Source organism: Astatotilapia calliptera, chromosome 16 (assembly GCF_900246225.1).
Source record: "Astatotilapia calliptera chromosome 16, fAstCal1.2, whole genome shotgun sequence".
Lineage (NCBI taxonomy): Eukaryota > Metazoa > Chordata > Actinopteri > Cichliformes > Cichlidae > Astatotilapia > Astatotilapia calliptera.
In genome coordinates, this window is record NC_039317.1 from 25848570 (window position 1) to 25876210 (window position 27641).

At 41.3% G+C, this 27641-nt stretch overlaps 1 protein-coding gene across 1 annotated transcript; it reads left to right on the plus strand.

Annotated features, from left to right (window-relative positions):
- The first annotated feature begins 4995 nt into the window (after nucleotides 1-4995).
- Nucleotides 4996-14357, plus strand: LOC113008257 (uncharacterized). The gene is made up of 2 exons (XM_026145555.1): nucleotides 4996-11289; nucleotides 12098-14357. The coding sequence occupies exons 1-2, from the start codon at nucleotides 5699-5701 to the stop codon at nucleotides 12111-12113; spliced, it is 5607 nt and encodes a 1868-aa protein (XP_026001340.1). The 5' UTR covers nucleotides 4996-5698; the 3' UTR covers nucleotides 12114-14357.
- The last annotated feature ends 13284 nt before the right edge of the window (nucleotides 14358-27641 follow it).

Here is a 27641-nt window from a genome sequence, read left to right on the forward strand (position 1 = left end):
CTTTTGCTCAGCAAAAGAAAGACCAGCCAGCATGTGTCTGAGATAGCATCTTAAGTCTCCTGGTCTCCATCTGCCTGTCCCTTATTATATCCTACCTCCAATTTGTCTCTATAGGATCTTATCTACATTTCCATTAGCCCCAGGCCAGGGCTTTGCCATGATTGCTAATTGGATGCACTGGGCAGGCTGGGTCCTCTGTCTGTTCCTGTGACCCAGGTCTGTCTGCTATTTCCCATTAATGTCTCATGGGATGAAATCTGCTGCGGATATGTGTATTGAGGAAAGATCAGACAGAAAGTGTGCTCTATTATGGTGCTCGGCAGTCAATATCTCCCGCTGCTTTACTTAGGTTTCTGTGCTTCTGTAACTTAGCAAAGAGCATTCCATTTAGTAAGCGAGGATACGTTTCTCTACAGTGCTGGCATGATATGTAATTTCACTCTATGAACTCTGTGAACTAAACAAATTGCCTTTACAACTGATGTGTAGGAGTTTTGATTTCATGTGATATGATTTGATTTCATATATACATATAATTGGTTTGCAGAACAGAAAAAAGACTGAAGTATAGTCTCCTACCCAGCTTTATAAACAGTACCACAGTTGGCTGTGAAGTGGCTCAAAGTGATGGACTGTTGATACCCAATCAAGTATTTCTTTGTGATGAATAAAGCTATTTCTTGGAGACCAGTCCAGTTCTTTCTTCTTTTTTCTTTTAAGCTTAGCAAAGACAGACAGGTGCAAGTGAATGCTTAAATTAATTTGATTTAAGCGGGACAATTGCATGTTCTACTTTTTGCTTGTGCAATTATCTTCTGCATCCCTCGCATCAGTCAGCTGTATCATTTGTTCATGTTTGGAAAGACATCCTTGCTTTAGAGAAGTACCTGATAAGAAAATGCAAAGCTTGGTTGAGCGCACAGCTACTTGTTTACCTCATTATGGCAACGTGAAGAAAAATAGTGTTGTGCCCCAGCCGCCCACTAGATGGCCCACTATCATATAGTTTCCATTATGCTGCAATAGCAGAGAGGCTGCTCTCAATTTGGTGACAGGAGCTTATATCCACACGAGACACTGCAATCCAATTTTAAACCTTTTGTGTACAGGTAACTTAGTTCTTTCCAATCTTACTTGTGGATGATGAATCATTCTGTCACTGTGTGGACTCTATCATAACTAGATCTCCTTTTAAAAAGATAAATCTTAGTGGCCTCTATTGCAATGGACAACTGATGAGTCAGTTATTTCATGTCAGTCACAGATTGCGATGCTCTGCTTTGTGCTCCTTTTCTTGAAGACTTTGAGCATGTAGCAGAAAGGGGAAGAGAGTGTCACAGCTGTTGCTTATGAAGCCATAGAGCACCCTGCAGGAATAATGCAGGTAAAGTCAGGCATTTCACACAGAAAGCCATTTCTGATACACTCTACCCTCTGTTCAGGGTTGGGTGCACTAACAGAATAACATCTGCAAGAGACTGCCTCTTTATTGCCTTTCCCCCCTGACTTTCAAGCTTTAACAAACGATATCATCCTTGTCCCTTATCACTGCGTCAGACACTCACAAAAGCATTAAACTGATCCCGATGCATGCAGGTGTTGGAAGTTTTTACACTACTTTAAAATGCAACTTGGCCTCTAGTCAAGCTGTGTATTGTTTCTGCACATTTCTGGTAGCTATTTCTGTACCAGATGTGTTTAACACTCTCTCAAAGACAATGACGGTAGAGCAGATGGTAGCACTGATGACTGCAGTGCCTCGATCCATTTGGTGGACAATCAGATTTTGGCTGCGGAACAATGAAAATGACAAAATATAAAAAATAAAATAAAAAATAAGAGAAAAAAGCAGATGTTTATTCAGACACAGAGCTGACTCGCTGGATGTATTTTTCCAGTTCCCAGCTGATGACATTCATCACCACCTTCCCATTCTCTTCCTGTTTAAGTGTCTCATTTACTTGTCTCCAAAGCTGCCTGGCATAATTGCTCTGTTCGGATTGTATGCAGCATTTTAACAGGCTTGGTGCTGGAATCTGGGGAGACACACTCGAGTCTGCAGGTGTTTTCCTGCACCAGCTCAGTAAGCCTCCGCTCTATCTCATGTAATTAGGAGATAATGAACCCCCACCCCCCTCAGCTCTGGAATCATCTGCCTCTGTTGAACTGTCAAATGTGATTCCGATAGATCCTCCGCACCGCTTCCCTCAGCTACGACTTCAAACTTGTCAACATGTCTTCTTCTCAGCATTTGCTTAAAGAAGAAAATGCTTTATTATTTGCTCACTGCTTGCAAAATTAAACCTCAATGAAATCTAAGCAAACAACCATAAAAATGAAATATTATGCTGTTTCTTATTGCCTTTAATGATAAATGATTAATTAGTTTTGTATTATCTAGGGAGATTTGAAAGAAACAACTGAAAGCAGTGCTTCTTATCGCTTCTGCCATGTTGCACTCTGCTGTTTGGTTTCAGAATTTGGTGCAGGCACAGCTGTGGGTTGAATGTGAGGCTTGAAGGCTCAAGGAAATATTTAAGGCATACAACAAGTACAGCAGCTGTCACAGAATTCATCTGCTCAGTAAAGACAGTGCCGGCCCAATTTAGACACAGTTTGTGTTTAACCCTAACTCTGCTCAGCTTCCAGAATAACCATAAGGAAACTTTCCACTGAGATGATGACAAGCAATATGGTGATATCGGTATAAAAGGGTATCAGAAGATGGTCCCCATTAATGGAGCATATGGCAGGAAGTGGCGTTTGGGATATATTTATTTTTCAAAGGAGCTTCATAAACAGAAACAGTCCTTTGAAATAAAACAAACATGCACCTGTCAAGGAAAGTAAAGGGCGGTGCTTAAAGGCATTCTGGGTTTTTAAAAAAAATTCTGCATGAAATTCACCTGTTTCTTTGTACAGCCCGGGGATGATTTAAGCACACTGTGAATATTTGATTCTTAACATTTGTAGTTTTGTCATTTGTCTGTCTACGAGACGCCTCCTAGACACGGGAACTCCAGTATTTGTTGTGTTGCAAAAGTGGATCCAGATTAAAACCGCATTAAAGAGTATTTAGATTCTATTTATTTTAACAAGCTGTCAAGGAAACAGTGGTTGACAAGTGACAAAGGGTATATCTGAATCCTCATTAATGCAGTCACACCTCACAGTACTGATTAACAAGCAGATTGTTATGCAACGAACACCAGACGTTCACATCTGCCAGTGGCTTAAAGGATGTCTTTTCTCTTAGAAATTATATAGCTTAGATTTAGTCATAACTATTAATATGCTATTAAACAGAAGCTGTTCTTATTGCCAAATTTGAAAGTCTCATCAATGACTATAAGAAAGACTGCTTAATGAGGTAGTCAAAACTCAGAATGTGCACAAATACAGCATGAATTTTGAGCCTTCACTAGTGTTGCTGTGAGTCTAAAAATGCAATACCGCTACACTTTACTGCAGAAGCCAGAGTTCATGGTGGACTTTTTGATAGACCTCATGCAGTTTAGGGTTTTCATCAGGCACTCACAGAGAGACAGATACAACAACTTTAAAGAGGTGATGGATACTGTGACCTTCCTGATACGGGATCCATTGCTAACCAATGGAGAAAGCTGCACACAGATTTCATTGACCAATTATATTATATACAGAGTGCAAAGCTTTGTTTGAACTTATTTGCACACCGTTTGGAAAAATTATTATTCCACAACGACTTTTGACGCTCCTTCTTCAAAATGCTGCTGTGTGTGCCATATGTGAGTGAAAATCGTAATAGGAAAGCAAAGTAATAAAGTTATGCAAATAATTTGACTTCAAGCTGAATATTTGAAAAGCAGCCAGGATTGTTCTGAATCTACTTAACATTGCTCTATGTGTAGATAGGCTCTGTATTCATCATTAGACTTTGTCAAAACTAGGTATCCCTGCTGTTGGTCTGAGATTGGTCTGAGTAAATCTTCGATTTATTTCAGCTTGCCAACACAAGGTTTGTCAAAACCACATTTTTCAGCATTTCACAAAGGAGCAGAATTAGATACAACTGAGGTGTAAAATGTTATCATTTATTTGAAACTTACCTTTTTTTCCCCTCTTAACATTTAGGAGTTCCCTTGAGTTTGAGGTTGTTAGTGAACAAATGAAGAATGGATATCCATTTGCAAATTTAAAATTTTACATAAAGAGAAATACTGAAGGAACAATAGATTGCAATTAGCTTTAACAGTTTTTAAATACACTTTTTACTTTGAAATAATTCAGCAAATAAAGAATCCAACCACTTCTCCTAGAAGTTCAGTTGAAAACTGAGTTTTTACAGTTTTACAAGCATTAAAGTTAATATTTGATATTACCACCTTTATTCATCAACACAGACTAATCCAGACTAACTATGACCAACAGTGTTCAAATGTATGTTTTTCTATTCAGATGTGCTTTTACTGGCAGTGTCTTTGGGATCAGTGAAAATTAAGCCATTGCCAATCAGATGCTTTGCTGATAGCATTACATGGTATATTAAAGTCTGATGGTACTTTTTTGTAATTCCATCAGTTTTGGTAATGCAGCCCCAAACCATGACAAAGCCGCGGCTGTGTTTTACAGTTGGCAGAAGACACACACTCTTGTATCTCTCTCATGAGTGAGGACAAATTTAGATTCATCGCTCCATTAGACCTGTTTTCAATTCAGAGTTTGAGTAACTTGGAATGCGTTAGCCCTTTCTCCCTGCTTCCCTTTTTTTAGACTGGTTTCTTGACATCAAACTTCCACTGAGAAATTTTTGATGGAGGTCAAGATCCGCATTGGTGCTATGGAGGGCCATAGGGGGGCAGGCCTGTGCAATATATTAGTATGTCCTCTGACAAAAGAAAAGTGAAATACATTTACAGCTATAGAGCTAACACTTCTTTAGCCAATTAAAATCAACTACCATATTCACGTTGTTTGATCATCACCTTGTAGGTAGAAGTGTCAAGTGTGCGGTACTAATGTGGAGATTTTCTTTGCGGTAAGGAAGGTTAGCTCAGATGCTATATGCCAGAAGCTATGTGCACAAAGTGCATCACTCGGTAAATAAAAAAGGATATCAGAAAGCGGTTTGGAGCATCCACATCAGGAATATGTCACAGCAGTGACCGCCAAGCCTGGGTTAATGGTTCGCCTAACTGTTGCAGGAATTGCTGTCTTGTGTGTGACTGGGTGCAGTAAGGAGTGTATGTAATGTGTGTGTGAGCATGCGCGTGAAGGAAACGCTGGGAGCGAAAGAGGAAAAAGAGAGTGAGAGAGTGTGTCATGGGTAGAGGGCGACCGGGAGCAGCGTTCTAACGGGCTACAGGCTATGCAGTGTGTTTCCAAAGTGTGCAGTACTGTTATTAAAGCCTCATCTCTTCAGTACTCTCCGGTGCCTCGGCTGATTTCTGTCTGCCTCACTACTCCACAAAAGTGAAGGGAGTTAACCCCGAAGGAGGACAAACTTCGGCCCTGGAGGAAGCATCTCCCCTCGTGTCTCCCGACCACGGTCAGGGGACTGACGGCGAGGAATGGTTAACACTGGCGACCACGAAGGGACCCTCTCACGTTGTTAAAGAAGTGGTGAGCACAGAGAAAAACCGACACGCTAAAGCGGCTAACGATAAAGCCGAGTGACTGTAATTACAAGTGTATTAGCCCGCAGCTAAGCTAACTCGCGATGGCCGCTGCTCGCCATTCTCGTGAAAAGTACGGACTTGAGACCAATTACTCCAACCCGTTCATATCGCTGACCAGTGTCTCCGAGGGTGCCGCGAGCATTAGGGAAGCTAACAGAGACAGAGCTGTGACTAAATGTGAACATATGAACCCATTCCTGTGTGCCGAAAGTTGTGCTAACACACACGCTAATGGAGAGTGTGTATTCGCGCCGCCCGATGGTCCTGCCCGGCCGCAGTTTTCCCGCACGAATCCCTTCGTTGATGCTGAATGCCGCAGCTACGGCCGTGAGAGAAACACAGGCAGCAGCATGAACTATTATCCAGCTCCTACTCCCCAAATGAAAATCCACTATCCAGACTCAAACCCATTTTCCTCCGCTCACATGGACAGTTTTGTACACAGCACACCGGCTCAGTTTAACGCAATGTTAAATACACCCATGCAATGTATGCCTTCCAGTAGCCTTAATGAAGCCATTAGCTATGGGGAAATCACTGCACAGCATAAACCCCGCTCGAAACCAGGCAAGACCCGCTGTGTGCCCCGTCAGCCCCTATCTGACAGTGAAGAGGACGGTGACACTAGAGAGAGAGTCCCCACCCTACGTCCGGGCCAATATGACGGCACCACACCGTGGAAGGAATTTCTGCACAGGTTTGAGAGCTGCGCTGAAGCCAACTATTGGTCAGAAAAAACAATGACAACTCAGCTTAAATTCTGCCTAGTTGGAGCAGCAGGGGCCATTATCCACAGAAATCCCCGCTCATCCAAATGGGATTACCGCCGCCTGGTGGACGAACTGGAAACTGCATATGGCCCTTCTTCTGACCATGCAGCTGCTGTTGCTGTAGAACTGAGGCAGCGAGTGCGTAAACCTGGTGAGGCCCTTCATGTTTTCAGAGATGACATTTATGGGAAAGTGGCTGTTGCATATGGTAATAGAGCAGAGATTGAACAAGACTCTATAGCTGTTGAAGTTTTCACCAATGGGCTGGGTGATGCAGAAATAGTACAGAAGTTGCTAGAGAGGCACCCAGCCACACTTGCCTGCGCATACGAAATAGCCCACCGACACGAAACCACTAAAAGGGCTGCATCTTATGTAACCAGTGCCATGCAGCAAGGAGCCCGTAACGCAGCTGAACGCCGGCCCCGAGCTGCCGTCGTCAGAGAAAAAGACAGAGATGAGACTGTTGCTGAGCATGCACCTGCAGCTAGCCCCTCACCGAATCGTTTTGTCCCACACACACCCTCGACAACACCGAACAATCACAGAAATTTTAAAAGGAGTGGGGTTCGCTGCCATAACTGTCAAGGTTGGGGCCATGTCCAAAAGCAGTGCCCTTCCCCTCACAAAACCACCAAGGCCTTAACATTGAATAGTAGCCCTTGGGACAGCCCAAAACCCACTGTGCTCCACCTTAAGTGCCAAAGCCAAGAAATGAGTATCCCCATGCGCCTCTACGAAGTGGAGGTATGTGCTGTTTTGGACAGTGGAGCCCGGAGGAGCGTGCTGCCGCTGCCCTACTACAACTCCATCCACCCAGACGTGAGACCACCACTACAGCCCTCAGTTGTTGAGACCTTGCTTGGTGTGGGACCTGGGGACGTGCCGGTGCTAGGTGAAGCCCAGATACCTGTCAATATCAACAATCGACAGGTGGATGTTGATTTCTTGGTGGCAGATATAGCAGGAAATGAGGTGCTGCTTGGGCATCCCTTCCTCACTCAAGCTGAAGCACGTCTTGATTTTGGCAAACGCCGCATCATCCTTTTCGGTGAAGAGGTGCTCTACTACCAAACCGAAGCCAGTACAAAGTCACACGCAGTGAGAATAGCTAGAACTGTGGTGGTGGAACCGGGGCAAGAGTATATGGTGAAAGGCAACGTGCATCCTGGTGCAGCAGCTCGAGGTGACATGATGCTTAGTCCCACCAAAGGTTTTGTTGAGAAGCACAAAGTACTTATCGCCAGAGTCCTAGTCAACGCACAGCCTTCTAAAGCTGTCCCACTTCGCCTTTTTAACCTTGGCAATAAAGCAGTAACAATTAAGGCGGGATCCATTGCCGGGCTCCTCCAGCCAGCTGAGGCCGTGGAACCCTCCATGGTCTCCCCAGCTGCAGACTCTCTGACCAGCCCTCCTGTGGTTCCTCTGCACCTGCAGGAGCTCTATGCCCAGAGCTCCACAGACCTCAATGACTATGAACAGCTCCAACTGAAACGCTTGCTTTGCACTTATGGACATGTGTTTTCTACAGGGCCTGCTGACCTGGGCCGAACCAGCCTTGTGCAGCATGACATCATAACCCGTCCTGGTGCCCCAGTCAAACAAAATCCACGAAGAATGGCAGGGGAAAAGCAGCAAAATGCTGATCAGCAGATCTACGACAGTCTACAGAGCGGTCTCGCCCAACGCAGCTGCAGCAGCTGGGCCTCACCCATCGTTATGGTGCGTAAGAAAGATGGGACATACCGTCTCTGCATTGACTACAGGGCTCTCAACGACCGCACCATAACAGACGCCTACCCGCTGCCCCGCATCCAGGACACGCTGGACACACTCTCAACTGCCAGATGGTTCAGCACATTAGACCTCGCATCTGGCTACTGGCAGGTTGAGCTGACGCCTAGAGCACGCAGGGCCGCCGCTTTCTGCACTAGGACAGGCCTCTTTGAGTGGAACGTCATGCCATTTGGACTATGCAATGCCCCGGCAACGTTCCAGCGGCTGATGGACCGCGTCCTGGCTGGCATGCAGTGGGAGACCTGCCTGGTCTACTTGGACGACATCATCGTGCTGGCTAAGGACGTGTCGGGGATGCTGCAACGGCTTGGCCAGGTATTCTATAGACTTCAACAAGCTAACTTGAAACTGAAACCTGCCAAATGCTGCCTCTTTCGCCGCGAAGTTGCTTATCTTGGCCATGTGGTATCCGAGCATGGTGTGGCTACCGACCCCAGCAAAGTTCAAAAGGTTCAGATGTGGCCCACACCTACGTCCATCCAGGAGGTCAGACGCTTCATCGGCCTGGCCTCATATTACCGCCGGTTTGTGAAAGATTTTGCCTCTATAGCCGAACCCCTGCACAACCTGACCAAGAAGAATGCACATTTTCAGTGGCATGCTGAGCACCAAGCAGCTTTCGACAAGCTGAAGTGTCGACTCACCTCTGCCCCTGTTCTTGGCTATCCACTTGACCATGGAGAAATGACACTAGACACTGATGCCAGCGACACTGGCATCGGCGCGGTGCTGTCACAGATGCAACAGGGCGTGGAACGTGTGCTGGCATATGGCAGTCGTAAGCTATCAAGAACTGAACAAAACTACTGCACCACACGACGTGAACTACTAGCCGTCGTGGATTTCACGTCCCACTTTCGCCAGTATCTCCTTGGACGGCCTTTCAAAGTGCGCACAGACCACAGCAGTCTACGGTGGCTAACAAAAATGAAAGAGCCAGAGGGACAATTAGCTCGATGGCTCGAGAAGCTTGCCGAGTACAACTTTGAGATCATCCACCGTCCAGGTCGAGTGCACACCAATGCTGATAGCCTCTCCAGAAGACCCTGTCGCCAGTCTTGTCCATGCAGAGTGCAGGACCCCCCCAAGCATCTCGGGGGGACCAGTCATCAGGCAGTTCAATGCGAGTTGGACTCTGACACCAGCTCCCTGTTGCTGAGTCCGGTGAGGGTGGAGGGACAACCGGCTACTACAGCGGTGTGTCTAGTGGGGGTAAGTCATAACACCACCACACCAGAAACAAAGACTTTAGACCAAACTGCTCTTACAAAGTCAGACATTTTATGTCAAAACACTCCTATCAACACAGACATCTCAGAACAGACAATTCACACTAGAACAGACATATCACACCAGAACATGTCCACTAATACACACACTGTAAAGCTGACTGAGAAAGTATATGTGGCTAAAACCCTTGATACTGCTTCTCTGTTTCATGGTTGGACCATGGGGGAGCTGAGCCAAGCCCAGGACGCTGATGCAGACATTGCACCCATACGCGCCTGGATGGAGGCCAGCAGTGAGCGCCCCCCATGGACTATTGTTTCACCATGCAGCCCAGCAACTAAGACATACTGGGCTCAATGGAAACGGCTCTACTTCAGAGATGGAGTTCTGGTCCGTCGCTTCTACTGCCTTGACGAGACCCAGTTCTATCCCCAAATCGTACTGCCACGTAAGCTACAACCAGAAGTGATGGGCCAGATGCACGAAGGGCCAGTGGGTGGACATTTTGGTGTCGAGAGGACTGTGGCCAGACTACGAACCCGATTCTATTGGTATCACATGAGGGAAGACGTCGCTCTTTGGTGCCGTACTTGTACCAGCTGTGCATCCAGGGCCCGACCCCAGAAGACACCGCAAGCTCCGATGGGAACTGTCCGGGTAGGAGCCCCAATGGAGCGCGTTGCGCTGGACATTATGGGACCACTGAATGAGACAGAGCGCAGAAACCGATATGTGCTTGTGATACAAGACTACTTTACAAAGTGGACTGAAGCCTTTCCTATCCCAGATGAACGGGCTGCAACCGTTACCGAGGTCGTTGCGTCTGAGTGGGTGTGCCGCTACGGGATACCTCAAGCACTACACAGTGATCAGGGACGCAATTTTGAATCTGATGTGTTCCAAGGGGTGTGCAGTTTGTTTGGCATAGATAAGACTCATACAACGCCATTCCGACCCCAGTCAGATGGCCAGGTTGAACGTTTCAATGCCACTCTCCAGAAGATCCTGGCCTCCACAGCAGAGCGTTGTCATTGGGACTGGGACCTGATGATCCCGTACGCTGTTATGGCCTACAGGGCGACCAAACACAGTGCTACAGGTTTCACCCCGAACTTCATGATGTTTGGCCGAGAACTGAGTGAGCCAGTGGACCTTGTCGCAGGTCTACCTCCTGATCCAGGCAACCAACCCTCAGTTCCAGAGTATGTGCAGCAAATGCGTGAGCGGCTGGAGCTGGCCCACCTCATCGCCAGGGAAGCCCTGGGTGAGTCAGTCAAGCGCGCAAAAAGGCAATATGACAAGAACTGTTGCCACACACAGTATAAGACTGGAGATCCTGTGTGGTATCTCATCAAAGGAACACGTCACGTCAAGAACAAGGTCAGAAAGTTCCTCCCATCGTATGAAGGACCATTCTTTGTCCTGGGACAATTGGATGACCTAGTTTATCGGATCCAGAAGAACCCAAGGTCTAAAGTGAAAGTTGTCCACCATGACCAGCTAAAGCATTATCGCTGCCGCGAGCCACTGGACAATACCTGGGTCCTTGATCAGGCTCATCAGTGGTCCCCTACAGAGGTCCCACCACCAGCTTTAGAAGATGACCCAGCAGACCGTGATCTGGGTCTGCACAGTCTGTTCTCTACTGCAACTGGCAATGGCCCCAGCTCCTCTCAGCCTTCTGTCTCAGTTGCAGCTGATCCCGCTCTGGTTGTGGTTGTCCCATCGTCCCCTTCCCATGTAGACCATGAGAATGGTGGGGGTGTGGTGGGTGAGCCAGACCACCCGGGCCAGCAGTTTCAGCGACCAACTCGTCGGCGCAGAGCTCCAGACCGGTATGGAGTGTGGATCACTTAACTTGGTTTACCTACCATGGACAGTTCCAAGTAGGACTGAAGATTCGGTTCAAGTTTAAATCGTTTCAGCCTCCTATACTGTTAGCTACAATGGTTTAAAAGAGTTATATATTTTTTTTCATTGTTCCAGTGTTTACATTTTTTTTTAAAAAGGTATCTGAAGGACCTACGGGGTTATCTACATGCACTTATCCATTTGTATTTGTGCCTTCCTAGATGCTAGGATAAGTTGGTTATTCCCGGTCGCCATGTAATAGTTACAATTGTGTAATTTCTTTTCTACTTAACAGCACTTGAAATGCTTTATTTTGCACATGTATGTACACCTTACTTGAGCCAACCTCTTTGTCACTGAAGTGCACTCGTTGATACTATACCTCACCTTATAAGCGGTAATGGCTAACACTTTTATCTCCTGTGGGCTCCAAGTGGTAAAGGGGATTGTGTACCAGTTTTATGCATTACAATGCTGGAGTGGAATTATTGTTTAATTGCCATCCAGAGTGGGGGTAGTGTTGCAGGAATTGCTGTCTTGTGTGTGACTGGGTGCAGTAAGGAGTGTATGTAATGTGTGTGTGAGCATGCGCGTGAAGGAAACGCTGGGAGCGAAAGAGGAAAAAGAGAGTGAGAGAGTGTGTCATGGGTAGAGGGCGACCGGGAGCAGCGTTCTAACGGGCTACAGGCTATGCAGTGTGTTTCCAAAGTGTGCAGTACTGTTATTAAAGCCTCATCTCTTCAGTACTCTCCGGTGCCTCGGCTGATTTCTGTCTGCCTCACTACTCCACAAAAGTGAAGGGAGTTAACCCCGAAGGAGGACAAACTTCGGCCCTGGAGGAAGCATCTCCCCTCGTGTCTCCCGACCACGGTCAGGGGACTGACGGCGAGGAATGGTTAACACAACTATAACCCCGCAATTACAACACCTGACCCAGAAACCCAGCTAAACTGTAGCAATGGAGGTAGCATTAGCATCCAGGATTACACGAGTGCTGCTGGGATTAAGCAGCTAGTGGACGTTTTTTAAGTTCAGCTTGTGCAGTTAGCGTTTAAACAAGATCTAACATGAAAACTGTGAAATGAGTAGAAGGATGTTATGTTGAGGAGATTTAGCAGCTGCACCCAGCATCTCCATCTCTTCTGATGGTGAGTTCATTAATCCACCTGTTCAAGATACTAACCCCAACTTACTCTCCGATCCATCCATTGGAGTATGAATGCGTGTCCATTCCTAACGCACTTGCGTCGACCCTGGTCCAGATGCATCTCTCAGGTCATGTATCAACTCTTTGCTGGACTTTTTCATGCTTGAATAAATGTCTATTTTATGCCTTTTTATTCTTGAATGATTAATTGTCATTTTTCAGAGTCTGGTGACTCCATGTTAATGTTTTGTGTTTATCAATTTTTTGAATTTTTCTTGTTTTTTGTTTTTATTTTTCCAGTGTTTAGGCGTTCTCTGTGCTCCCCTAGTGTTCATGTTATTTTACTTTGACGGTCTCTTGTTTCATGTCTGTGTGTCTCTAGCCTTGTCTCCCCTTAGTCTCGTCAAGTGTGATCAGTTGCAGCTGTGCTCTCCTCCTGTGTCCGATTCCCTCGTTATCCCTCAGTGAATTTTAGCCCTGTGTTTCTCTCTATCAGCGTCATGTTGTCTCCTCATGCCGGGTTTCTCCTGTTGTGCTCCCTGAGATTGCCACATCTAGTGTCCCATTGTTTTGTTTTAATTACCAGTTTCTAGGTTTTTGTTTGGTTTTGTAAGTGTTTTTTATGCAGGTTTTGCCACTGCAATAAAGCAGCCTCCTTCAGTTAATCCCCGTGTTTTGAGTTCTACATTTGGGTCCTTTCTATGACATAAATAGATCAGTGTTAACAGCAACAAAAATATGTCAGGTGCAAACAGTGGACTGTAAATGAGTCGAAAAGCAGTCAAAGAAATTTTTTGAAATACCTTCAGAAAGCCTGGTGATCTATGCCTCAGTCCACTTAGAAAAAAATAGAAAATAAAGTCTGGGTCATCAGGACTCAAATATAAAGAAATGAAGGGTTGGCTGAAGCCTTGCACAGTTCTTTGTATTGAGAAACATGAGCAAAATGAATTTCTCTTTTAGGGATCAACATAGTTACCCTGGGGACCTGCCATCTGGCATGAGAACCCAGATCTAGGCAACTGAATCCTAATAATCCTAATAAACTGTCAATTTATGATTCATATTCTTCAGCCATGCAACTCCTTTACCTTATATGGGACACAGACCAGACCTGTTAACATGGTGCAACATAAAGAACAAAAAAAGGGTTTGCTCTTTTAACAAAAGCATTAACAGTAAACAGAAAGCAGGAGGAGCAATAATTGCATTAGTGGGTTGAAAAAGATTACAGGTCTACAGAGCGATATTCAAAATGTCATACCACGTAAACACAGGTGGGGATAAAAAGATTAGCTTATCGCTCCATCTTTTTTATCTCAATAAGGGAATGTCCTTGTGTCCCTCACACAAAATGCACCACACAACGTGACAACTGAATAGATTATTTGTATCCTTATCATTTGGGTATTTTAGAAAACAACTGCGTTCGCATTAGGGAATCCACCTTTTAAAGGTTGTGGTAAAGGGCAGCAGCCACAGGGGTGGGCAGAGCCCCAGCTGATATTGGCAGCATCTCTAAGTGATGTCTCCAGATCCTTCATACATTATTCAAACATCGACTGGGGGGACGACTTTCCCCAACTAGACTTCCCTCAGAGATTTCACACTAGCCTGTGTCTATGTCATCTTTGTTTAGGTTAAAGAGCATACCTGGAAGGAAAATACACTATATTTATCTTTTACATATTTATTGGGTGTTACCACTCAGAATAAACCATGTATCAGAATCTAGTAATGGGAACAAAAGCTGCATATATTCAGTAAAAAAGTAGTCTGCAGTATTCAAAGAAACTATCATAAAGTTTCAAGCACTTGTCTACAGTTGCAACAATATTATAAATACGTGGGTCACCCCTAAGTTAATTAATATAGATAAATGAATGAAGATTCTGCATTTAATAATCACAGACACCTGGTAATTACATGTAATAGTTTAGAATCGCATTCATTTATTATGCTAATTAAAGGCTTAGAATTTACAGCTGTGCCTTAGAGGCTAATTTTGTTAAAGAAACAACTAGTTTTGAGGCAGTTACAAGCTGGCCTTTTTCCCTTTAGATCAATGTTAGTCTTTCATCAATTGATGATCTTTTAGCTGCCACAGAATTGTTCATTTATCTCCACAAGGGTGATGGATACAATTGACCTTCTCCATCTAATGAAATGGCATTTGTACTGCCAAGCTGCGGACAAAACATTGTTGCTCTAAGAACTGTGCTTGTTAGCTGCATTAATTCCCTTCCTTATTTTTTTCCAACTCTGCCATGAAAGGCTGATGAAAAAATGCACACCTTTACAATACAATCAACATCATGCAAAATTTCTAATTGCAATGCTAAAACATCCTCTTCACACTCTGCAGTGTTAAATAGACTATTCAATTATCACTTTATCACTTCCTTCACTTCACTTACTGTAGAGTTGAACATTTGCAATCAGTAACAACTGTTAATTCTACATATGAGTGCTGCACTAAATAGATCAATAGATATTGATCTATTTAGTTTCAAGTTTCACATCTGCACATGAAAAGGGAAAAAAACGGATGGAGGTTAAGTGGTGAAATGAGCTCTATTATACTTCAAAGTTATTTTCGTCCCTTTTTCTCTCTTACTTAGATGAATGTCAAGTGAAACAGGTGTGTGCTGATGCAGGAAATGCATTCTCTATGATGCAGTCCTCTTTTCAGGTTAATACATTTAACGTGCTGTGGGAGATGACAGTAGGGAAGTGGTGGGAGCAAAAGAGTGCAAAGTGATGACTCGCTGTTCCTTCAAAGGGCCGAAAATCAGGGCTGCAGTGAAGTGTACGCTTTGCCATCTGTTGTGAATGCGGTACTGAATGTAGGTTGCTAATATTCATTATGAATGCACCTTTAATCATTTTCTGTTACAGTAGTTACGATAGTACTTTTGTCGATGAAGGTCACATAATTTTCCCTGATAGCCAGTAGCACAACAACATTTCAAGGAAAGACCAGGTACTTAAAGTTCAGCGAGGAACTACAATTAGATAAATGATACTGTTGCCATGTTCAGATACACTATATCGCCCACACTGTGTGCTGATCTGTCTTCACATGCATATGAATTTCAGTGATATCCCTTTCTTCATACAGGGGGATAATGAGGTCGGCACATCATTTGCAGCTATAACAGCTTCAACTCTTCTGGGAAGGCTTTCCACAAGGTTTATGACTGGATTTATGGGAATTTTTGACAATTTTTCCAGAAGCGCATTTGTGAGGTCAGACACTGATGCTGGACAAGAAGGCCTGGCTCACAGTTTCCTGTCTAATTCATTCCAAAGGTGTTCTAATTTGAAGGCTACATAAAGTTTGGAGGTCTTTAGTAACTGACTCTGCAGAAAGTTGGTAACCTCTGCGGATTATCCGTGGCCTATTATAATGCCACTAAAAGTTGACTGTGGAACATTTGGTAGCAAGGAAATTTCTGAACTCGACTTTTTGCACAGGTAGAATCCTATCACGGTACCATGCTGGAATTCAGTGGGCTCCTGAAAGCGAACATTTGTAGAACCAGTCTACATACCAAGGTTCTTGATTTTACACACCTGGGGCCACAGGGATGATCCAGTGATTTGGATAGCGAATACTTTTGGCAATATAGCGTATTGATATTGATATTGGTAATATACCAGTATTTAATATCAGATCCTGTTTAATATCAACTAGATGTCCCTTCGATACCATCGGAGGGACATCTGGTTGTATACTAACATTTGCTAATGACTGCTAAACATTAAGTATATTTGACACTGCAGGTCCTTCCTCTTTTTCTTGTGGATGTTGTTACACACATTTCTATACATTCCAGTATTTATGATAATGTTCTGTTAAGTGTGGTTTAAAAAAGAGAGCTCACAATTTATTTTGTTTTGATTCAGTTTATTAAATAGGAATTGTTAACGGTTGTTAAATTGTAAATAATTAAAATATTAAGATGTGTCACCTGCTTTGGATTAATAGGTAATCATGTAAAACCTGTAATTCATCAGCAGTCTGAAATGCTGTTGTCACACTAGGAAAAGCAGAATGGCACGACCAAAATTATCACGACTGTGTGCAATGAATGTGCAGTTTTGTTGAATTTGAAATGGTTACTTCGAAGATGGGGACCAGGTCTGAGACTAGCAGCAGTCAGCTGCCATTTTTAAGATAGCAGTAAAATGGCATTTGAGTCTGACTCCCATCGGTTTGTACTCCACCACAGTTGGGTTACATAGATTCACTCCTGGAATTCTATCTTTATATACTTACATCTGCTTATATCTTATGGTATTCAGCTGGTTAAGAAAACTGAATCTCAGAGCAATACTGGAACATACAATAATTTTTTTACATGACTTACTTGTAAGTGATTTCTTTCATCATAGTGTTTTGCTACACCCAATCTTAGGATTCATTCATCCGCCAAATCCCACATTTAACCTATAATGAAATATTTTCTGTTTTGAAGCTGCGTGCAGGGATACATATCAGTATACCAGACACTAATAACTGAAGTGTAAACGGCAAACAACAGTACTGACTGTAATGAGGAAAACTATTTTTCTTGTCTTTTGTTCAAAAAGATTCATTACTTTTTTCAAAAATCTGTGCTTAGAAATGCATAAATGTCACCAATAAAAAAAGTGCAATTCGAATGATGTCTACTGTTATCGTGGGGTTTTATTTATTTATTTATTTTCAATTAGTCACATTAAAATAGTTTTTCTGTTTTTTTTCTCTCTCCTAGGAATCAAATATAATACCTTTACACATTTAAATCCAATATCACCTCTCAGAATCTGTGCCAGTCTATTTCTGAACAAGAAATATTTTGGCTGACAGGATATAAAGTCATACAAATCAAGAGCCACATATACTGCAAGCAATATGTTGAAAAAGACTGCATGAATAATCAGTTCATTTGTCCGTAAATTCATCATTTTGCCCTGAACATTTCCCACCTGGAACGTATAAATTTACAGGTGCCATTGAAATCTATTTCTGTAACAATAGCGTACAGGGCTCTGCTCAGAGAACCGAGGACTTCAGATTAAATCTTTTTCTTGTTCTTTTTTTCTATTGGTTTGAATTCACAGACAAGTGTGATTAAAAAAGATTGTGCTATGATTTAGCTAAAAAAGTGTTTCTTTCCTCTTGATGCATATTTTCCACATGTATTGAGGGCTTTGTTTTTCTTGCAAAAGCTTCAGAATAAATACAGCTCTACACCCAAACTCTCTGAATTTGAAGTCTTACTAGGCTGAGTGAATCCTGTTTCATTGTGATGGTGGACACTGTGTCTTTGTCAAAGTGATGAGGTGCAGGGCTGACATTAAACCAGTCCTTCTCTGTCCTAGGGGAAAGGCTGGTGTTTCTCTGCATCAGATTTTCTCTCTAATCTGTTTCTTCCCTCAATTCTCTGTGGGACCTGCACTTATCTGTGCTGTTGATGGAGGGAAAGAACCTCAGACAGAGAGAATGGAGCCCTCACTGCACTGAAGGTTGAGAACAAAAGGCCTGCCATTGTCACGGTCCCCTTGTATCTTGCCACAACTCTTAAATAGCTCTTCTGGTGGCTATAGGCTGTTATCTTCCATTCACTCATTTACCCCCTTTAGCAGCTGCATGGGCTATTATCAGATTCAGCTGTTTTCATTTCCCTTTATTGAAAAAACATGAGCAAAGTTAGTGTTGAAACGCTTACTAGGCACAATTGCAAATGTCTCCTAATGCTGGGAGGTGCTGTAAGGTTACTGTGAAAATGAGAATTGACTCATTGTTTCCAAACCATTTGAAAAGCCCAGTAACTGAAGATTGCTTATTTATTGTTGAGAGGTTCTTTTACTTGCCTGTCAGACAGGCAAGTAAAAGCACTTGCCCTCGGTCAGCTAACGTTAACCAAGCAGTGTACTTTGTAAAGAAATGCTCATGAGAAAATGGATGCAGGCATCACAAAGCAGCAATCTTTCAGAGACAAAGGCTAGTTTAAAACGATGTCCACCATAGATTATCTGCACTTTCTTCTTACTCTAATATACACGAGAAAACCTTGAACATGAGTTTTCAGTTTGCAGTCAGGGTCATTGTCTTTAGAAGTTATTCAAAATTCTTCTGCACAGCTTTCTCCAGCTTTCCATATTTTCAAGTGTGGTTGAAATGCCTCATTTCACTCATGTCACCTCATGTCTTTCAACATCTTGCATAGCTCTGTCACAGAAAACATTTAAAATTGCATTTAGCTTCTTGTATCTGGGAGAAAATGTTTGAAACCAGACCGTGGCTTTTATGATGAAACAGTGTGAAATGACAATAGTTTAATGGACTCACTGAATCTACATTAGGCATATGCCAGCTTGCATTTCCTTAGTTTGATGAGCCATTAATACAATGTCTCAGAACTTAAATTGCATCATCTTTAAGCTTCACTAGGCTGTAATTTGTGCAATTGCACTCTTTCCAATGAGTTATTTATGAATAATGAAAAGCTGGACAAGTTGAGAGCTGCAAGTGCCGGAGAGAATTCATACTTGTGCAGCATGGGTGACCTATGTCAAATGCCCTCTGTCTCTTGTCACAGAGCAGCATGGGTCCTTGTTACAGAGAACTCATTTGACCAGAAGTCGATGGAGTCGCACCATAGTGAGCACAGCTAGGGTTAGCTTAGCCTTCTCCCTGCACAGTCTTATTTGAAGCCATGTCCAAGATCTAGGACTGATTTATAATTTTACTGGCACCTTAAAAAATTAAATTAAAAATTATGACAGTACCACAAGAACAAACATGAAAAGATCATTCTAGTTTATTTCAACTTGACGTATTTTTCATAAATGTGTTTTTTTGTAATACTAACTTTGTACTCTCCAGCTGAGCAGTTGTAATTAGTTGTTGCATTTTGAGAATGGTACTGACACACACACACACACACACACACACACACACACACACACACACACACACACACACACACACACACACACAGAGAAGTTAAAAAACAGGCGCCAGCACATTGTTGTCAGATACTGTAGGCTTTTCAGAGATAGGACAGGACTTTGGTGTCCATCCTTTTACGCAAAATTGGATGCTGAGAGATAACGTTCCCCTTTTAATGAGCGACATAGTAAACATTTGGAGGTTAGAACATTTGTGGTGGAGTGATTAAACATTTTTCAGCTAGGAAAATTCAGTTTGTGTCTTATTTGTTAGCTTTGTGTTTTAGGAGCTTTTTATCATTTTGCTTTTGCTGGCTGATTAGCTCATTTGTACCTGCTTTTTGCTTTCACACACTGGTTTACTTTCGATACCAAAAACTACTTCTCTGGTTTAGGCACTAAACAGTGTTGGGATTTTTAGGAAAATATAATGATTTGGGTAACTATCCAAAATCACAAAGTCCACAGAAATGTTCAGAGAGACATACAGGGAAAGTAACAGATGCTGGAACAAAGGCTGAAGGGAAGACGGCACTATATATATAAATATGTCACACACGAGGGTCATTAGAAGGACACAGCTGGGAAATGACACACAGGTGAAGATAATTAAAGAAATTGATAATTCTAACAGTAACTAAAGACTCCAAAATAATCAAGAAAACATAAAGATGAGTAAACAAAACTATGAACATCAAACAAAAAATTCAACGTAAAAAGATCAAAACCCCCAGTCAACCCTGGGCTCTTCACAACGCCAAGGGGGTCCTGAAGAAGTCCAAATGTGATGAGTTAGGAAATCTAGATCCATCTCGTTGTTTCCATAAACCAATCCCAAAGAACACATTGTGCTTTTCTTTGAGAATTTGCCAGCAAGAATAAGACTGCTCATAAACAAACAGCTGATCAGATCGCCTTAGTTGCCCCTGATGGAGATCCCTGACGCAGTTGGCAAAGTGGTTATTTTCAGGTAGCGTTTTTCAGTGTTTACTTTTAGTGAGACTTAATCAGAAATATTAAAAATGACAGATGGAAAGTCGGATAGTTGTGTACCGTTTTTTGCGAGTGTCCTTCTTTTACTGAATCTTTAGATGACAGTGGGTGAGTGGAAATTGAGAATGATCCACAGAGGTATAATAGCCACATTAAAGGGAAATATGCCAGCTTGAAATAAACTGGATTTATCCTTTAACTGTACCACAGTGTTCATTTAATGGTCTCTTCAGTAATATTTCACCAGACACCAGCACAAAATAACCTCAATAACCCCAAAAGAGCTTTCCAGCTTTGCTGATCAATGCCAGTCATCCCACGTCTCTTTTTCTAGGCTGCTGAGATTTCAAATACTCCAGAAATACTGCAATCTTCCAATCTCCTCTACCCTAAACACCAGAAATATCAATGTTTTTTTTTTCTAATTTATTGTTATTCATATTCATATTGATGATTAGTTTTCAAAACCTAAAACTTCAATTCCAGTTCAGTTTATCTTAGTTTCTTAGTATCTAACTTCTAGTTTTCCTTATTATAGTTTCATGATATTAGAATACATATTAAAAAACAAACCCAGTGCTATTTTTCACTTTTTAAGACATCTGACTAACAGCTGTGTAGACATCCCAAGTCTTAATAAAGATTGTAATAAACTTTGACACTGAAAGAGTAAAACTAAAGACATGTCTTGCATGTTTTGATTTAATTTCAGTTAGGTTGGTATGAGCAGCATCATTTTCCATTTCTTGTTTTTCGCATTTATGTCCTTTTTTTTCAACATTTCTTTCAAGCGCACAGTTTTACTTTTTAGTATAAAATAGTTAATTGTAGTAACAACTGCGTAACATTTAAAAGCTAAATGAAGTGACTGAGACAGCCAGATGTTTTTATTATGTATTACTTAACATGAGTTTGTTTATGCTTATGGAATTACAGTAAATTCTTCTATAAAAGGCAAGTTACTTTACACAGAAATGAAAGAAATAATGACAATTTGAATGTCAGGAAAATAAATAAAGATGAGGCATTTCTTTTAACACTCTCACACTTCTTGTGACACCGGGGGCCCTTTCTCTCTATGCCACTTATGAGATCTACCGGGTCATCAAACATCATCTAATCCTGTTTATTTAGTTCTTTAAAGCCGCAAGAGAATTGGATTATCTAAGCTGCATTCATCAATCGAGATGATTGTGTGCTCTTGTGATCACTGACTTGGCAAATCCCATAATTACCGGATACCATGATTAGCAACTCTAATAAGAGGAATGACGAATGGGAGATTTCTTGTTTTACTGGAACAAGAGATTCTATTTGAGGGCTGTGCACTAAAGGTCAAATCACAAAGGCAGTAAGAACAAAAAGTGGTAACAAAATAAAAACATGCAATCCTCTGCACACACTTCTAAAACAATTTTCTAATTTCTAATTTTTCTTTGGACTATTAATTAATTAACTATAATTAAAACGGAAAAGCGAATCAAAAACTCTATTTTATCAACTCTCAGATAACATAGCCCAATACTTTATTATAGTTAGTCAAAAAATCAAAGTGAAGGTCAATACGCACTGAAGAAGACAAGACAAACAGCGTAGGAGAATAAAATCTCAAAAGCAGAAAGCTAGATAAATGTGTGTCCCTTTTAAGTTAGCTCTAGTACCCTTTGTTTGTCCACTGCAATAATGATCTTATTATTTATACAGTCTTATCATGTATTCTTTAATATTCAAACCGAGTAGCAGCACACCAAGGACATCAGAACAAAAAAGGGAAAATACACAAATAGTTGTCAAATGGCTAGGTAGGATTTTTCTATTAGACCTATTTAATAGGCTCCAAAGCAATTAATGTTGTCTGCCATTTAAAAGCAAATAGAAAGAGGACAAATTTTGGGGAAAAAACTACTAACCTATTACTTTATGTGCAATGAAAATATTAATTAGCTGCTTTTAGAGGGTGTGAAAGAAGAGAGCTCTTGTGGCAGAGGTGACTTCTTGTCGGGTAAAGTTAACTCAGGCAGCATTCCCACCTGTCATATCACAGATCTTGTGGTGTCATTTCTTTATTTTAAGTTTTGGCGCAATTGTTATAAGGTGTTGTAAAGTGCTAAGGAGTCAGATTTTCTTGCATTTTTTAAAATTTGTACACAAGTTTTTCTACCTGATCACTTTTAGATGAATAGTTTTTGTTTTTTTTAAGCTAAATTTAAGCGGATTTATCAGCACTGTTGGATGTAATGTGTTCCATCCTAATGTGTTACTATAATCACCTGAGAGATGCATCTGGCCCTTCGGTTGATCCATCTACTGTTCACTGAAGCCTCATTAGAAATGGTCTCAGTGGAAGGGTGGCTGTCAAGAAATCATTCTTAAGGAAGGGGAACAGCAAGAAACATCAAGAAAAGGCTGTGGTAGACCAAGATACACATGAACTGGACTGAAACTCTGTGGCAACAGGACTTATGGGTGATCCAAATTTGACATATTTGTCATGGACAAGGTCAGGAGAGAGCTACAACAGTGAGTGTCTGCTGCTATCTGTAAAACACATTGAAGACTGTCATGGTATGGTGCTGCATGTTGGTTGTTGCTTGTTATATCTGATGGAAATATTTAATGTAGAAAAGCATGATCTAATTTTAATACACCACAAAATGCCATCTTGAAAACAATCGTAATGGCAATGCCTTCATTTTGCCTTCAGCAATGATTCCAAACACACTATCAATGCAGTAAAACATACTGATAGAAAAACACACACTGGAAAACTACCAGCCATGGATTGGCCTCCCCAGAGCTTTTAAGAAGCCTCAAAAAATATATTCCTGAAGAAAGCTAAAATTGTACAAGGCCTTGTATATGTTGTTTCAATAAATCACTGCATCTATTTCTCACTTTTCCAGAAAAAATATAAAAATGAGTGCTAAGACTTTTAGACAGTACTGTCTATCTAATATCTAAATGATTTACTCCTGATATCTCTATGAAAGTAAGGTTACGATATACTACAGGTCCATGATATTCCTACAGTTTCCTCTCCACCTGAAATGCTGTAATTACATCTCATAAATTCACCAAATGCAACCGGTTGCTCCAACAAGAAACCATCAGCCATGGCAGGACAACACTTAAGTAATGATGTTATCTTATTTACATTAATTAAACCAGCTCCATGGTTCAACTTCATGGCTATGCGCCTTTGAAGAACTGAAATATCCAGGATAGCTGAAGCTTTAATCCATATACGTAGAATGAGCCCATAGTTATATATTCAGTAAAAACCAAAAATACTGTACAACAGCAATCTTTGAACTTCTGAAAATTGTTGTTGTAGAAATATATTTTAGAAAATATTGCTCCTTATAGACTTATAAGGCCTGGCTTAATGAGGACATCTGCTCAAAGAAAAGTGGAAAAGTACAAAGTAGCAAATAATGGAGGGGACTGCACATTGTTAGTATTTCTTTGATCTTATAAACAGAATTACAGACATCCCTTCAATATTATTCTTTTCCATGGTAGAATTCAAATCAGCCATCGAACCAATAATTGCTATAATTAGTTAATCCTTTTCCTGTTCACTGGTCAATGTTTTAGCTCACGTCTTCAAAAATGTATTTCATTCAATTTGTCCATTTATTATAGCTATTATCAGTTCTTCACACATAGCACATCTGTTCAAGTACCTGGACATGAATATTATTTGGAGTTGGACGACTTTTCTAAAAGCCACTTCATCCACTGGTTTTAAATGACTCCAAACTTCTCTTCTTGGCTACAGTCTTGGAAAAAAAAAAAAGTCACTGAGCAGTTCATATAATTAGACGAACAGCAACACTATCTGATAGATTTCTGTCCAGTTATAGAAAAGGCAATAGCACTGAGACAGCAGTTCTTCCTAATGAAATTCTTCTTCAAGCCAGCAGTGGTCAAACATCAGTTTTTGTACTGTCTGGTCTTAAAGTTGCTTTAGATTCATTTTACGACTTGATTTCAATTGAATGTCACGGACTTGGTTAGGTATTCTGATATTGTGGCATATCAAGTATCATTTATTTATTTCATTTATCATTTAGGTCGTGTCTCAAAAATTCTCACAGTGTCTCAAACAGGAAAGCTGTGAGGTTCATTTTATTTTCATGTGATGGTTTTACAAACACACAAATTCTGACAAAACGTTGTGACACTGTGTAAAATGTAAATAAATAAAGTCTGAAATTAAACTTAAAAGGTCATTACTCATAAGCGCCTTAAGGATACCATTAATACTGGCACTGAAATACATTAAAGGCATGTCTTGGGCTTGTGATTATTGTAAGTTGAAGCCTTGATGTGTGCAAACTTCTTTAATATGACTGCCATATTAAGGCAGATTGTATAACGGCAGCTGAACTAATAAATATAAAACTAAAGCCTGCTCTAGTTTGGTAAAAACAGTATATACATAATCATATTCACAGGCTCAGTCATAGAATCATATTTGACTGATTGTAATAAATTAGTCAAATGTGATGAAAAGCTTAAACGTTTCATGGTTTTACCTAAAAATAAGGTTTAAGATCATTTTTCATGCAAAATATTGTAATATGCATGAAAAAGGACCGTTCAGTTTCAGCTCCAGTGGTTTTGGTTAAATTTTGGCACTGGGACTGGCAACAAGTAACATCAGGTGTCAAGAGAGAGCATAATCCCATCAAAAGCTTCAAGAAACATGAAGAAATCTCTGTGTGTAAAACACAAGGCTCAAAATTAATCTTAGATGCCCTGTAATCTTTGGGCCCTCGGCAATGCATTAGAAATATTTATGATTCAAGATTCTGTCATGGAAATCATTCCATAAGGTCAGGAATACTTTAAGAAGTCATTGTCTATTAACACAGTTTGCTGTGCCACAAATGCATTTTGAAGCTCTAGGAAGAAGTGATATGTGAACATCATCCAGATTGTCTGGGCCGAAGCTCAATTAAAATGGACTGAGGTGCAGTGGAAATCTGTTCTGTGGAAATTCTTTTTGATAACTATGAATGCTGTATCCTGTGAACTAAGGAGGAGAGGGAACATCAGCGCTCAGTTTAAAAGCCTGCAGCTTGGATGGCATAGAATTTGACAGCCTGCACATCTGGAAAGGCACCATCAACACTCAAGGTATGCACCGGTTTTAGAACAACATATGTGCTCATCCCAGATGATTTCTTTTCAGGGAAGATCTCAGTCAAAAGTCCATACTGCATCAATGACAACAGCATTACTTCACAGTAGAAGGGTGCAGTCCAGACTGTTCATCAACTGAAAGCATTTGGTACATTTTCTCAGTCTTTGTTCTTTTGTAAATAAAGTATTGGTTTGCAAGGTTTGTAAATGATTGTATTCACTTTTAATTCACACTTCAGACAGCGTTCCAACTTTGTCAGAATTGGGTTTGCAGAAAAAAGTTGAAGTTTCTGAATTATTGACCGTCTTTGTCATGTAGGGGTGTATTTCAGACTATAGATAGTTAGGATAAAGGGGACCAAGTTTTCAACCCTAAAATACTGGGAATCCTCAGTCTTCTGCAGTTCACCCTTTTTCCTCTCCAGAGAGAGCAGTTGGAGAAAACAGCTGCTGTAGGAGAGATGTTCTCAGCTCAGAATACTATTATTGTGGTCCTTGATCATCTAAAATAATTGTGGCGGTCTCAAGGCAGTTATGGAAAATTCTGCAGAACAGTATTATATTATTAGATATTGATAGAGTTCATGGGTGAGTTGCTCTATTCAGCCAGCGCAGTGTGCCATGTAAATCAAATATGTCAGATAAAGAGAAATCCATCTAAATTATGTCAAACTCTATAGCGTCCTTCTTGCTCAGCATGGTAAATGTTAAATTAGGAACGTCTTGCATAGGGGTAGTCTGCAATGCATCCGTTGGGCAAGATACTAACCCCAAGTTGTTCTCTGATACATCCATTGGAGTATGAATGTGCGTGAGTGGGTAGCTAGAAAGCACTTCAAAAGATAGAAACAGTGCTTGTGTAAATGAGTGAATGTGGCATGTTGTTTAGAGCGCTTTGGGCTACTCCAGGAGAATAGAGAGCGCTATATAAGAATCAGTCCATTTACCATTTGCATAGCACTCTATGAAAGTACATACAGATCAGCTACATTAAAATCATAAAATCACGATTTTCTCAGTATAATGTTCCGCTGGGAAATCTTGGGTGTTCATGTGAATGTCGTTTGGAAATGTTACTATCCACGCAAACACTGATGCAGAACAACCACACCCAACAAACTGCAAAAATGGTAAATGGACTGGTTCTTATATAGTGCTTTCTACTCTACCTGACTACTGAAAGAGCTTTTTACAACATATCTCACTCACCCTTTCACATCGATCCATACAAGCAGTGCTTTCTAAAACTAACTTACAGACATTCACACTCTAATGGATTCGTCGGACAGCATCTTGGATCTTGTAGACAACCTGCTCCACCTTCTGAGCTTCTACAGCCACCGCAACAGATTACACAGAATATCTGTGTCAAAACAATTTTAGTGTGTACATATAGACATGCTTTTCATATTCTGGGACTGTTATGTCCTCAATTACTTCGTGCTCAACTCTCAACACAACATGTTGAGTCGTTAATATTGAAACACCACCCTTCTCACCAAATAGCAAGTCATAGAGAACAAGTCTTGATGATAAAGCCATTAGTCAAATTAGTCAAAAAGCAATTGAAAACTCAAAAAGTCATCAAAGCGTAGCCGCTCCCCTTCCTCAGAAAGCAAGATTTGGTGATGTTCAGATATTGTGAACATTTTTTAATGTGTTATAGTGTTTGATAGAATTACAAGGCATTTTAAAAATGATGTACGACATGTCTTATTTTTCTTAATTTCAGGTTTGATGGCCCTTATTTTTTCTGGCGGAGGGATCAGCCACTTTATATCCCGGGTGGTCCTCTTGGTGGGTAATCCTATCCAAGCCTAGTTTTACCAATTCAGGATTTCATGTCCAATTGTGTGAAGAATCACAAACCAATATTCATGTTCTTGTTTAATGGCATGGTTGGTGTAAGCAGGCACATTAACTATATTTACTACCCTTCTTTTCCTCAGGAATTTGCCTTGGCAGGGTGAAGAAGCACTAAGCAGGGCATTTCCAAAATTTAAGTCCCCGCCAATTTATAAACGAGTATTTCCAGAATCACATTTTTCACATCTCTCAGTTTCAGTCTTGTGCTGCCTTGCTTATGCTTGTAGCTATTGATGA

What these genes read in the sequence shown, in the direction of transcription:
- LOC113008257 (XM_026145555.1), top strand. Translation starts at nt 5,699, where the DNA reads ATGGCCGCTGCTCGCCATTCTCGTGAAAAGTACGGACTTGAGACCAAT.